Raw genomic sequence first — 15,325 nt, forward strand, 5'->3', positions numbered from 1 at the left:
ACAGGCCCCAAATTGACACAAACCATAAATTCTTCACTCCAACTTCCATCAGTCAGCACTACAGCTTGTATCAACCCTTATTCCCATGAGCAAGCAGATTCTCACCCATAGTAAAACCATTCTCTCTCTGTATTTTATACTCCAAAAATTCAACCTCTACATTTAAAAACATTGAACTAATATTTCCCTTTTCTTTTTCATTTCAAAGGTCTGTCACCCCATTACCTCTCCTCCTCTGCAAGTATTTTCCTATACTCTGTACAGCACATAGACCTTCACCTCTTAGTAACAGCAGCAGCTGTTCCTCCATGCTCCTTTGGGAGCATAGTTGATATCTCCTCTGCTAGCTGCAGCATTGCTAAATGCCTCAGCTCCCTCTCACTCAGCTCATCTTCAGAGGAGGAGGAAGCAGGTCAGAGCTGAAGTCAAATTAGGTTGCTGGCAAGGAAAATGAAAAGCACTAAAACCAAAGGCCCAAGCCAGCAGAAAGTTACAGCTTGAGTCAATCTCTTCAAAAAGTGCATATTCAGCCTATTTTATTGGTATTTAGGGTTGATTTCTACATAGCAAAGGCTCTGGTTGTCTTCAAGAACTATGAAGTCTATTCCCCTCTTCAAGCAAAACACAGTGATGCAATATGCAACCTCTGTTAAATGGAGAAATGCTGAACGCAGACCAGGAGAGCATGAAGAATATGAAATGCTTCTGAAAGAACTGTAGATGGTGTGAAAAAAACAGAACAGAATGCAAAGAAGAGGCACTTTCATTTCAAAGCAATGTGGTTTTACAAGTTTTACTTAATTTTGTAACAACTGGTTAGGTTTTTAATATATATATGTATATATAATTCACATTTACAAATATATATATACATTTTATATACAAATATTAGGAGAGTTGGGACTGAATAACTACTAAAACACAGTCAACTAATGGAAAACACCAGCTAGAAACTGAAAAGATTTCTCTTGTGAATTCCAACAAGCTGCATTTAAATATATCCTGCTAAACACTACCTCATTCCCTGTTCTTTTATCCTTTGCTAGAGCAAATACCTCTCAGCTTAGTATTTCCTGATATGTATCATGAAAAGGAGGTAATTTGAGAACAAATTTGCAAATTACATTTAAAAGTCTGAGGCAAATTTTGGTATCTAAGCAAAAATACAGAAGAAAGAGTCACACTTGTTTATGTACAAATCATAAAGAATCAAAAGAACTTACAGTAGCGATGAAATTCAGAGAAGGTTTAATAACTCTAGAATAGTCCACAAATTCAATAAAATAGTCACTTTGTTTTGGAAATATGACGGTACTTGAATTTTGGGAGATTCCTGTTGAATAATTGTATGCATTTAGACAAGTTTATAACATACATGTTCCTTTAGCAGCAATATCATTTATTGTCAATGATATTTAGATAATTCTATCATTTTTTTCACTGTTTCCTCTCTTACTGCTCTCTATCCTTCCAGCTAAGAACCAGTGCAAAGGTGATATACATACTGGTACTATCACCCATGATAATAAATAAGCCATACCACGCCATGCCATAATTCATCCATACTATTTCAGAATGACAAAAGGAAGGATCTTAAGAATCCCAAATCAGCCAACATCACCTTACTGAGCTTTCTACTGGAAGTCTGTAACAAAACTGAGTTTCTGGAACAGGTGGAAGTTTTTTACAATTTTTTTCTTCTAATATGCAAGGTGCAACATAACAGGAGCTCACAAGATAGCTCAGTTTGCAAATCAGGCTTTCTAGAAGAGGGTTAGAAATACAGTGGGCAACACATGGCCAGAGAACTCTTTCTTCTGATGTGGTTTACAAGCAAACAAGTAACATAAGTTTATGTCTAAACTCAAGTTTGTAAGACAACCTAATGCTAGTAATCCATAATGCCTGCTCTTCTCATCAAAAGTGATCAGTCATTGGCTTTAAGCCCCCATTTGAACAAATCCTTTGGTTACTTAATAAATCATATAGCACAGAACTATATACTGAATTAACAGCTGGTTAAACTATTTAATATCTAGGCAAGAAACAGTTTATACAGTATTTATAGCAGTTTATACAGTTTATAACAGTTTATACAGTTTTAACAGTAATATATTTGGATGTGACAGGTTCATATTTCCTTCAGCACATGATACTTCGCTAGTACTTCTAAGCCCCTCTGCATACCACTAAGCCCTTCCAGCATGATCTGCTCTTTGGATTTCTCTTGGAAGACCTCATGCAACAACATACCTGTGAGTGTCTCAGTGACCACAGCGATAATTTCTATTGGCTCTGTGTAATCGTCATCACCACGGTGCCACAACTGATCGTCATTCAAGTCTTTCAACAAAAGTTTGTTACAAGTAACATTCACAGATCCATTTATCTACAGTGTGGAAAAAAAATGTGTACATATAAATAAAATTATACACTTCTACATTGCCAAAGCACTAGTGTCTATGCTTTACAGAAAAAGACAATGAACAGGACGGTGCCTGAGGGAGGATATACTCTACCCAAATTCCCAGAGCTCAGTTTCTGTAGGCTAAGTGCTGCTGAAGGCCTGAAGTGAGCCGGAAACGACAGACACTATTTAGCTGAAGCTGTTTTTAACATACTCCACAGCTTAAAATTAAATTTTGCAGAAGGATGCCGTGAATCTCTCAGAACTTGTAAGTCTTCATATCAAAACTGTACATCTCCTTACACGTCGTGCTCCAGCTCATCTCTAGCACAGCAACTCCAATACAATTACTAGGTAATTAGTAAGCAAAATGCTTTAGTCTCTGCCATACTAGAGTCCCACCTGGACAATTGCAGTGGTCTCTTCTGGCCCTATAATGCACGGTTGAGTGTGCAACGGCACACGTGGCACCAGAAAACATTCCTGGGCACTGGCCTTCTGTCACCTACACTGCTACAAGGGCTTCAGGAATGTTCTTCTACTTGGGCCAGCGAGTGCTCTCCAAAACAACTTCCAGGCACAGTTCAAGGGACTACAGTGACCAACTATCATTCCCTACAGGCAGTCTGAATGTAGCCACTTTGTACTAGAAAATAAAGAGAGTATAACACCACTCATGCAAGTCACTCCAGAGACTATGCCAGCAGAACTCAGCACTTGAGAATGGTCCCAAGCATACTTAACCTACAAAAGCAGACACAGCCTTAGAGTCTGCAACACTACTAAGAAAAAACTCACCTCCAATGTTTTTGTTATGTTCCTCTTGTTTTTCCAGTAAGAGACAGGCAGGCAGGTGACTGTTACAGTTCCCTTCACTGGCTTTCCATATGTATACCTGAAACACACCAATCAAAGTCAAACAGTGCACCATCTCAAGAGCTTGGGCTCTCGAAGAGCTTTTAAGGCAAAAGGTTCAGCTAAAACATTTTTTCCTCAGTTTTGAATATGACCAGAATGTATTCGTACTTTGAACCATGAAGTCTTCAGCACTGAGACCAGTTTATTGGCACTAAAGTCAGAAGCCCAAAACCTAGAGAACATATATAAAAGTCAGAAGTACTGCCCTTTCCTGCACATGAACTCTAGGAGTTTATTACTATTATTAGGGGCTTTAGAATACAGGCAAATTAACCATGTTATGCTAAGCTGGAAGCAAGTTACTGAACAGAATGCCAATGTAGCATCATAACACGCAGTAGAGTGAAAATGGGAGGTGGGAAGTGCAAGTGTTATGTTTCCCAAATGCTGCTTGTACAAAGTGAGAGCTTTCAAGATATTTATATTCAAATTATTTAATAATCACAGTGCAAAAAAAATCATGGCATTACTGGTCAGCAAACACAATCAGCAGCTGTAGCTAACTTGTAAATTGTAACATACTTCTTAGAATGCCATTACCAAACTGTAATCTGTGAGTAGTAATAAACTAAAAATTTTGCTCAAATGTTTCTAAGCTATATGTAAGAGAAATCATTACATTCAGACCTTACAGAACAGACAAAGGGGAGAAAAAAAAATCATTCTAATCCAACAGAACTATTACATTCAGATATGATAACTAAGTACTTTAAATCAGTATGGATTTGATTGGCAGCCACTTAAGCAATGTCAAAGCTGAAAAGCAGAGGAAAAGAATAATCAAACAGTATAGTTACAGGAAAAATGCAAAATGCTGACCACACCGTCTTGTACTTGAGCTGCAGTCTTTTCGAGCTGACCTAATTACAGTAAGAAGCTGCCATTAAGCCTGAAATGATACTGTCATTTGGTAGCATCCTGTAGTTAATCTAATAGCAGTCCAGAGACGAGAAGGGAAAAAGATTTTACGACATCTACAAGCTTAAAGGACATGAAAAGTCCTTGTATACAGAGACAGTATGCCTATAAAAAGTCAGTAGGAATGAACTCATTCCTTATAATTAATTATGACATATCAGTAAAACTTTGGCACTGCTGGGATTCAGTCTCAGACAATTCACTGGTGTCCAAGTCTGGACTTATTGCAGCAGATAGGTACACTTTCAAATATCTTATGAGAGCTTAACAAAGGAGATAAGTATCCTCTGGCAAACCAAAGCAACTTAGGAAACAGAATTCACATTGGCATATGCTACACTCCAAAAGTAGCACAGAATGGGGGGATCCGCTTTTTTTTTTTTTCAATTGCACCTTATCACCTTATGAGAAACCTATATGGTTTATAGTATCAGGTTACATTGCCTCTCAGAAAGGAAGCTTTTTCCCAAATGTTTAACTGTTCCAGCTAAATAGCTTGTTAATCAATCATATCTGTATTTCACTTAAAAGTACCTGTTTAGAAAGCATGCATTTTTATGGAATTAAATAGCTCCAGAAAGACCTTTTGTTTCAGGTCTTCTTGAATGGGTTTATCAAATAGCTTTACTTGGCTCTCATCTTCCCAAAATAAAACTAATTTCCCTTTAAGATTAAAAAATAAAATACAATTTTTACAGCAGTTTACAATGAAGTCTAGTAGTCTACAGTGAAGTCTCTTCTGAACTGCTCAAGAGTTTTTAATTCTTCAGCTATTTATAGGTATAGGTCTTTTGTTAGCTGGTAGAAGCCTGTACTTCAAATCAACAATGTTGACAAACTGGAACAAGAAAGATTCAAATAGAAGCTTGAATAATTTTCCAATTGGTCTAATAAAACATAGTTACTCTACGTACAGACCTTGATGTGCTAAGTTGGAGAGCACCATAAAAGAGCCATATTAACAACAAAAAAGTCTCAGAACATACATTATAAGCAGAAGACTCATGAAACTTTATGAATAAGGCAGATGAAAATATTTTGGCTGTAGTCTAGAAATAACTACACCCAACCAAAAAGGTGCAACTAAGAGTCTGAAGATCTATCCAACACTGCTACACAAAAATACAGTGACTAAAAATGTAAGGTAGACAGCTACTTTAGATTAGAAGGTGATTTGTTAGCATTCTAAATATAAGTTTTTGCTTTCAAATTTACAGATACACAATAATTATCTCAACAGTGTGGGTGACAATGGTAACAATGTTTTACTTACTTTGCAGTGACAATACCACTTATATCTTCTTCTCTCAAAGAGTAGTATAATGGTGTTGTTATCATAACATCAAATTTTGGTAAAACTAAAAAGAAAATTACAAGAAGTGTTAAATTCACATAAAAATAATATTTATTTTTTTCTTAAAGTAAAAAGGGTAGAACATGTGGAATATAAGGTAAGATACACTTTTATCCCAAACTGATGCATGCCTCATTCTAAGACTTTCTGTCAAAAGGAGGACACCAAGCATCACAAGAGCAGCCTGTGCACAAACTTGTGTGGCTGAAGTATAAAATGTTCATTTCTCCTTCATCACAGCAAGCTTGTAGGGGAAACTGTACACGTTCATCCTATTCAGCCTTAACAGAATAATCAGCAAGCTTTGTGACCAGATATTATACAGATGTTTTGGGATGAACACATTGCTTGCAAGATCCTGGTAAAACAAGGACAACTGCATCTCAGAGGCTTAAGATAAGTATTTTCAAGATTGCATAACATCCAGACACCACAGCAGTAGGTCATAATAGCTAGCAGAGATAAACAGGGCAACTGATAAGATGATGTTTTTTCTCAGGACAGACAGTCAGTCTCAGAGAAGCAGATTTGAAAAGTAAAATTTCTAGGAGTATTCAAAAGATTTGTGTTAGCCAAGGGAAGCTAGACTCCAAACTCTAAATTAATGGGGACTCCATTACCCATTCTGGTCACTACTTAACGCCCTTATGTAACACTTACCATATTCCATCACTTTAAATTTCTGATAATGAACTTGACCCTATTGAAAAAAAATGTAAGAACATATATACAATTGTGGTTAGATTAGCAAATGTAATGTATCTTTTAGTCCCAACCCCCCCACATTCAAGTTAAATTACAATTGCTGAAACGATGTAACTTCAAATTATAGCTCAACCATCATCACCTCCTGTTACAGAGTTCCTGTAAGTACCAGTTGTAGGTATTTGCACCACGGAAGGATGCAGGAAGCTCACATACAGCAGATTCTAAGTGTATATATAATGAAGACCTCAGAGAGCTTCCAGTCTGTAGACATCTACATATGGCTGGTTTCTGTATAAAAAACAAATATCTGAGCCAGATAGCTTAGAACAACCTAGCGTAAGTACTTACAGTAATCAAGATGAACCACAACAAACGCATCAGCAGTATCTCTACAAGCTCATTCAAAATTAACTCAGGTATGTCTGTGCAAAAGGGAAGCCCTTGCAGTCTATCCAGAGGACCACACCATTTCAAAATCATGTATAATCTTAAGGGTCTTCATTTACTCAAGAATTAGTAACGTTTATAGTCTACGGTGTATACTTACTTCAGCAGAGATTACCTTGGGTTTTATCTTCCTGTCTTTTATTTGTTGGTTAAAAATCAATGGAAGAAATAAGCAATCGTACAGAATATCAAGTTTCTTGTGTTCTCTTCTATTTTCCTGTTTATTTATTTATTTCCTGATTTTCCTCAGAATACCTGAAAGCCTACTCCAGCATATTTTTCAGATTTGGTACCTTAGGCCATATATTGCACATTTTTGGAAAATTAATTTTAGTTTTTTTTCCTCCCCCTACTCTCTTAACATTAAAATAAAATAAAATAAAATAAAATAAAATAAAATAAAATAAAATAAAATAAAATAAAATAAAATAAAATAAAATAAAATAAAATAAAATAAAATATGAGCAGCTTTTTTGTTCTTTGGTACAACAACAGTTGACCCAAAAAGTCATGGTACTGAGCCACATTAATTTTGCTTTCTGCTTTCTTACTCAATTGCTCTTCCCTGCTAGGGTGTGAGTAATTCTGACCAAGCACGCAAGTCCTTTGTCTGCAGACATACAACCCTTATTCCACAATTTTTTTACAGCATCATGTCAGAAGCTGCCATCAGTAAGGGAATGGCATGAAGTGCCTGGAACTGCAGCTCTGAATCTCAGCTGCTCCGCTTGACACCAGGATTACACTGGAGCAATGACCAAATACTCTCACAAGGCTTTTTTTAATCACTAATAAACCAGACTGTGCCTCACTTCACCATATGGGAAACGTTAACACATTCTTTTGTGATAAACAATGTATCAATGACATAAACAAAGACTAAAAGAGTTGCTAGCATAATACATCTTGTGCCCATATCTTGCTAACCTTTTGATATTCTCAGTTCCAATAAACACATGATGTTGTCAACAGAAAAAATATTATATAAGAACAGAAATACTTCTCAAGAGTTTTATTTGAGGGAAAAAAAAAACACTGATATGTTACTTATGAAACGTTCACGCCAACCTTCATCTGAAAATGTAAAATGATACAAGGATTTGGTATACTTGTATATTTTTAAAAGTTTGGCTTTAAAATAACAGTAATTAAAAAATAATAATCCAAGAACACTGTTTTGCCGTGTCCACAAATCTCACAAGTTAGCTGACAACATTTTTTTGCCTGGTTCGGAAGGAGCCGACTTGAATGGTCTCCCCAGCAGCCCCCTCGGGTGCCTGCATGGAAGGGCAGGCAGCAACTGTCCCCATGACCAGAGGAGCTCCTGTGTTGGGATGGGGCGTTTGGAGGAGCTCCCGTGCTCGGACAGGGCATTTGGAGCAGCTCCTGTGCTTGGACAGGGTGTTTCAACACAAAGGCTTCCTCCCTGCTGGCAGGACTGCAGGCCACAGTGGAAAAACAGCCAAAAATAATCCCAAGCCTTAAGCAACACAGGAGCAGCAGAAGAAGGAAAGGGTTCAATCCCCTTTCTTTTTTTTTTTCTCTCTAAAACATAAAAATAAAAACCTCCAAGAGGAAAATCTGAGCTCAGCTGGGCTGGAAGAACAGGCTGAGAAACTGAAGGAATCTCCACTTCCCGAAGGACAGGAAGGGAGAGGCTCCTTTCGAAAGCTTGTTTGCCTCTTCGCTGAAGACCCTTCTGAGACATAGGGAAAGATCAAGACAGCCATCTCCTACTGACAGACTGTCTATTTTCCAAGGTTAATATCACTGGCTGCTGTTCAACTACTTGATGAGATTACGTTGATGTGGAGCCCAGAAGTCTGATTATGTCTTCATTGAAGACGAAGACTTAGTATGAAGTTTTATGAAGTCGTACAAAGTCTTCATTGCTTATTTCCAAGAACAATGTCACTCCTACAAGTACCAAATCTGCTATAGTACCTTAGTACCTCTACTAAGAGGTATTAAGAAAGCAAGACACGGATCGATACTGCAGGGAAAGGAAAAGACCCTCATAGGTCATCTAGATCTGACCACCAAGCCACATGTCTCACTAACACACACTTTTCAGCCAAACTGGTTTGAAATAGGCCAAGTAACATCACTTCAACCACTTTGAAACATTTTAGTTCTTCAGGGCAGGGCTATCTCTCTGGTAAATATCGTTCAAATATTTTGAAGTGTACTTTGTTAAACTAGTTTCCAGGAGTGGTGGCTTTCAAGTGCTTAGTTATATACACAATCCAAGCAAGAGATTTTTTTTTTTTTTGATTCAGGTAGGAAAACAATCACGATGCTTATTCCGCATGTGCTGCTTTACTCTGGTCAGTTGGTTTTTTTTTGGGGGGGTCTCCCATTTTGCTGTAAATCAGCATTTCTTAAACCACAAGAGACCCGTAATATTCTGTGCACATTGCCCAAAGTATATCTACAGATTAAAAAAGCCGTGCCAAAAAGAGACCCATGCAAGTATTCTGAGACTATACAGATAATGAAGCCTTTCTGCATTTGAGTCTTAGATGCTGCAGACCCTGACATCTCAGAATCACTGAACAACTAAGGTCCAGATTTTGCTCTGAAGTAATTGTCTTGTCTGAAGTGATTTGGGTCTAATCCAGCAAGTGAGATCACAGGCAGGTTTTAACTTCTTTGGCACCCCCAGATTTTAACTTCTTTGGCACCCAGAAGTTCCTGAAGTGAACGTAACCTAGGTCCACCATGACTGGCTGTGGCATTGACATGCGGCCCCCAGCTACGGTGTCAGGCCAGGCTCCAGGCTGCCCAGGCCAGGAACACCTCAGCTTTCACTGCATAGTCCACTAAGTGGAACAGGCCATTACCTAGAAGGAACTAACTTAGCCTAGGCTTTTCACGACCACTTGATTTTCACATTTTATGTCCCCAAATTTTGTATGAATTCGCAAAATTCTGTTCAAATGCCTCAGCATGGTCTCCAGAAACAAGGCAGTCCCACTAGTGTCACCAATATTCACAACGAAAGATCCTGATTGAGTATTAGTGCTCATTTACAAGATACTGAATAAACAGCAAATCACAAAGACTGTATGTGTAGTCTGATTCTGCAAGATAGTGGCATGTAATGTCATAAGTAATGATCTAACCTCAAACTCATCAGCTCTAATGAGAAATAAATGAGTGATCTAGAAGTAGAACACCACAGAATTCACAGTGGATACATTATAAAATTCATAAAACCTCAGAAGTTAAATAATTCAAACCATAAAGGACATGATTTTATGATAATCAACCCCAGATGAATTTGAAAGTTGATTTACATCTGAAGCTTTAACAAGAAAACTTCAAAAATATTTTAGAAAGTCTTCATTTCTCCTGACCAATTACTATTCTTTTGTAGCATAAATTTCCAGATAACAACTGTAATCGATTACAAAAAGGCCTAATAAAAAAAGACTTTTAGATGGAAAGGCCTGCTACAAAAACTCAGCAACTAAAAGACTTTCAAAAACAGGCTCCATAACAGGAAATATAAGATATCCAATGAAAATACAAGGTGGAGACTTGGCAACCAGACTGTAATTACTCTGTCTTGAGTTTTCTTGGAACAGCTGTATGAACACCTGAACTGTTACTAAGATGTTTAATAGCAGCAAGCAGCCAGAACCTGATTTAAAACAGGATTCAGAGGCAGGATACTTCCAGGAACCCAAATTCTGCACACTTGGGAACTGACCTGTAACCACTGGAAGGGAAGTTCTACTTACAGATTTAACGTCACTTTAAAGATGAGAGGAAAAGCAGAGATAAAAAGGTTGGACAGCTGACACTTTTAACTAGAAAGCTCAGGCCCTGGCATCAGGAAAGCTAAGTCATGCAGAGATCACCCTGTGCTTGCCAGCTGAAGATGTTCCTAAAGCCATGAGAAGATCCAAAGGCTGTGAAGGATCTCATGGATACTATCAATCCAGGGCTAGTAGTACCAGTTAGGACAGGTAAAGTATAGCTACAAAAATGTCAGTCCCCACCAACCTGCAGCACAGACATATACTAAGTACTCCTTAGCAGTAGAGCCAAGTTCTTAGTGACCTCTGTTATCAGGAAGGGATTGGTGAATGTGCAACTTCATGCATGACACAGAAAAACCTGTACCTCCCTCGATGGCAGCTGCAGCCCAGCAAGGACTATCCAGAAACAGCCACTTGGAGCGATCCGAGTCACTCACTCCTTTCACTGAACAATGACTCCATTTCCACTGACTACAAAAGGAACTTCAATGCCCAGAATAACCTACCTATAGACATCTACACACTGTAAACCTCAAACTGAATCCCACCCCATGTGACCTTGAACTTCAGGTCATAAGCTCATTTCTAACTAAAACCAAAATGAATTTCCCATCACCTAAATTCTTCTCTTCCTTTATTCTGCAAGGTTTCTTGCAGTTTTCATCAATCCAATGGCATAACATGCTGTCAGAAAAATAAATGTGAAACAACTCATCAGACAGACTTAGTAAAATAATGTGAATATTACAATTATTATTTAATTGTTATTTGTTATTTAATATACTAATACTAAATTGTTATTTAATATACTCTGTGCATCAGAGGATCATGCAACGTAAGATATTGTCTCACATGGAAATAATGTATATTGCTTTGTCATTATATTCTTTTAACACAGAATTTGAAGATTAAAGCAGGCGCCAACGCTGGAGGAAAAAGTCTGAAAGGAAACAACATAAGCTTCTACCTGTGTGTTTTTCTTCTCTATGGGTTAAGCATCATAAGAAGGGACAGTTTTTTCTGGACTTCCAAAGCCTACCACATTTTTATGTCCATATAAGGATACACTGTTCTTTCCTCTATTTTAATTTTCATTTCATAGAGTTTAATGACAGAAGCCATTTATCCTGGCCTCCTTTTATCACAGTCTGGTTACTCTAGAATTCAGCTACTCCAGCAGTCTGCTCGATCATAATGCATCTTCCAAAGAGGCAATCACTCTTGATGCTAAAACATCAAGCAGCAGAGATTCCCTCACTCTTTTTTTCTTTTTTCTTTTTTTTTTTTTTTCTGTTCCGGTGCTTAAAAGCCTGATCCATAATAGCCTGAAAGAATTCAATTCTTTGTCAGTGGAATCCCAAATCACCTTGACAGATGACATGTTTATTGTTTCCCATAATACCTCAATTACTCTTTACTGTTAAGGATATATTCATCTCCTGCTCGTCTTCTCAAAGTTTCCCACAGCGATATTCAGTAAACCACACAGAACTGTAACAACACACATTAAACGCTTCCATCTCTGCCACATAATCATTGTTTCCCCATGTTACTGGACTCTGCCACCTCTGGAATTTCATTTGTTTCCAGCAAACTTTAAAAACTTCTTCATACTGTTACTAACCACCAAAAGACCCCACCCCTGGGGTCTTTGTATTTCCTACAAATATGCAAGAGTTTGGACTTTCTCATTTAGATTTATACCTATCTATTAGTTCCCTCTTTCTCCCACTTATTATTAAATGCGATGTTTCTTAAAATATGTACTGTTTTCTTCATTTTCATTGATGGAGGATCCCGTTTCTGTCCTGACCAAGTTTATCTTTTCCCAATAGAGTATTTTGTTAATTGTACCAAAAGCATTTTGCAGTATTTTTCACCTCAAATTGTCAAATAGAGAAAGATACCCTAGTTTGACAGGTATTATCCCTGCTCTTGGATATTCTTCATGCCACTGAAGTATTTGGAGCTCTATTAAGGACCCCAAACATGGCATTCAAGGTCACACTCAATGCTAGAACACTAAGCCTTAAAAAATAACAGTAGGGAAAATTAGATGTTCTTACTAAAATGTGATAAAGACAACCTAGGGTTGTCTAGGTCAACCTGGGTACAACCTGGCAGATCTAACACAAACCTAGGCCAAAGCCCTGTCTGGCAGCAGCCAAGATTCAACACCCAGAGCATCACACCAACCAGGGCTAGCAGTCAGCAATGCAGTGCCAGCCTGAGACTAGGAGACCTCCTGAACCAGGGATCAGAGCTTTTCAGTTCACAGTTCTTAACAGGCTTGCTTCAGTGAATTTGTCCTGCCACTTTTTTTGATCCCATGTGAATTGTCAGCATTCACAACACACACTCATGATGAGCTCTACAGTTCACTTGTGCCATCTTAATTGGTTTGAAATTGTCCTCTATCTCCTTCACCTGGTGTCCTCTAGCTATCTATTGGAAGAGACAGTGAACAAAATGTTCCCTATTTATCTTTTCCTCATTATTACTCATGACTTGAGAGACTTGTTTTCCTGGCTTACTGACATTCATTAACCTGTAGTACAAACTGGATGGCTACAATTTAGAGTACCATCATTTCCTATCATCTGCTAAGATCTAACTTCACTTGACTGTTTTCTCAGCTGCCTTATCAGTCCAGATAAATCTTTCAATTTAACTTTTTTTTTCTTCCTTTTTTGGAGGATGGGGAGGGGTTTTTCAGGAGGGCATGACACTCTTTCACTGAGACCAGCTGCTGCCATTCCTTTAACAGTGTCTTCCTGACTTCAGGATGATTTATCACATAGCAGAAAATCCAAACAAAATTTCACAAACATGTTTTTTCCCTCTGGCAAAACAGCTGTTGAAGAAGCCCATCACCATTACAAGCCTTTGTTCCCATGTCTGAGCCACACTTCTCCTCCTCCTGAAAAGTGCCTGCGCATTTGTGAGAGGGGCTGTGTTGCAAACCAGATCAGGGAGCTGGTCTAGGTTAAACAAAGGAAAACAAAACTTTAATCTTCAAGCTTTTCAATCTGGGTCATTTCCCTGACGTACTTTAGATCTCAGCCTTATTACACATGCATCAGCACTACTGAGAAGCTGTTGAACAGCAGCACAGGGATGGGAAGGAGTGGCCAAGCCCAGGAACAACTCAAAACATTTTTCCCAGCAAAGACAATAGTACCGAATCCACACCCGCATGAGAAAGTGTTTGAAGAATCCAGTCCTGATACTCATTTGAACACCTCATGTACCTCTGCCTACAGAAATCTATAAAGCGTATAACTGTTACTGCCAAATATCATTCTGAAGTTATACACAGTCAAATGCTTCTGCCCCATCTTATTAGGAATCATTGCACAGTCCTGTTTGTGCTTGCTAAATGTCTCTGAACAGTCATTGCAAGCCAGTTCGGAAATGTAGTTCCCAAATTACAGGCATTTAGAGCAGTCGGAATAAACTTGACACACATAATCTTGAAACCTCCAGCTATTTCTACAGTGTATTTTCCAGTGTATGAGGATCTTCAAGGATTTGGACTGATAGGACTGTTACCAATAGCAACACACACAAAATAAATTATACCAGGTTTGTTATGCAACAGTTTTGCTATATTATTCACCGTTTCTATTTTGCATGGTTATTTTTTCCTCAGCAACTCTTGAGTCACCATGAATTGGTAAAAAAAAAAAACAGTAAAACTAGACAGACATTTGTAAATGACAGTCTTTGATTCGACACCCCTTGAGACACTGACTGGCTGAACACCAGGGCACAATGAATTTCTGTATATTCGCTTACAAAATAAACATAAGGGTGTTTCACTTTAAAAAAAATAGTACTCCACAAGCTCTTTCTTTGATATTAACACTAAAAATCCTTGCCTTTTAAAATAACACATTTTAGAATCACAATCCAGACCACAAGATAAAATATGTATTTTTACGTATCTATTTTTTCTTTTTAATATATTTCCTTACAAAACCATATAGTACTGAAAAACTTGTGAGGTTTGCATAGTTTCTTCAGGTTTGGCACGAAGGAAGGATTTCTCCTCACGGTCCATGCTTATTTATGGTTTTGCTTCAGCAAAGTAAACACAGTTTTATTCACACGTATCAGGATAAATGAAATCTCTCTGTAAGTTGGCAATGTTAATACTCACATTCACTTCCACATCTATGGACCAGTCTCCTAGTGGAGGGTTCGTCGATAACTGAAATTTTTTGGAAACTACACCCAAATCACCCTCCTCTAGCAACCACTGCTGAATCAGCTTCTTCCGAGGGTCCTAGAAAAAAAAAGTCAGGCTACATGTTAAATGCACGAGGCCTTGCTAGCAAGATTTAGGTAGCAATACATATGAACTGTATTTGAAATGTGGTGTTGGAAGACATGAGAAATTTCAACATATGCTGAGGTTCCTGTGGATACTTACTCGGATATATATATTGAGAGACGCTTTGTAAGGTTTGAGATCAGGATAGACTGTGACAATCCGAAACATCACATCCTGTCCTGGTTTATATGTAGATTTATCAGTCTGGATGAATACAGAGATACTCTTTGCCGTGTATATCAAGCTGGTACGGTTAGAGAAGATGCGCTGGCCATCAGCATGGCCTTCCACCAGTAATTCATAATTACCAGAAGCACTGTTCAAAGGCAGCTAAAAAGAAAATAGTGACTCATTGTTAATTATCCAAGATATAATTGAAGAGATCATTATTCCAAAAACATTTGCCATTAAGTTCTCTGACATACTCCTGAGCATGTCAGCTTATGTAAGTACTCAAAAAGAAGAAGAGG

General features: G+C 37.9%; 1 protein-coding gene across 1 annotated transcript in view; it reads right to left on the minus strand.

The window, feature by feature from the left end:
* CD109 (CD109 molecule) overlaps positions 1-15,325 on the minus strand; it is an 81,691-nt gene that overhangs the window by 45,681 nt on the left and 20,685 nt on the right. Inside the window, exons 4-10 of the mRNA XM_048077452.2 lie at positions 14,955-15,185; positions 14,682-14,807; positions 6,258-6,297; positions 5,517-5,601; positions 3,206-3,302; positions 2,254-2,389; positions 1,224-1,333 (exon numbers count right to left, since the gene is read on the minus strand). Coding sequence (XP_047933409.2) covers positions 1,224-1,333; positions 2,254-2,389; positions 3,206-3,302; positions 5,517-5,601; positions 6,258-6,297; positions 14,682-14,807; positions 14,955-15,185 — 825 coding nt within the window. The remainder of the gene's footprint in view (positions 1-1,223; positions 1,334-2,253; positions 2,390-3,205; positions 3,303-5,516; positions 5,602-6,257; positions 6,298-14,681; positions 14,808-14,954; positions 15,186-15,325) is intronic.

The sequence above is a fragment of the Anser cygnoides genome, chromosome 3, assembly GCF_040182565.1.
Source record: "Anser cygnoides isolate HZ-2024a breed goose chromosome 3, Taihu_goose_T2T_genome, whole genome shotgun sequence".
In the NCBI taxonomy this organism is placed as follows: Eukaryota; Metazoa; Chordata; class Aves; order Anseriformes; family Anatidae; genus Anser; species Anser cygnoides.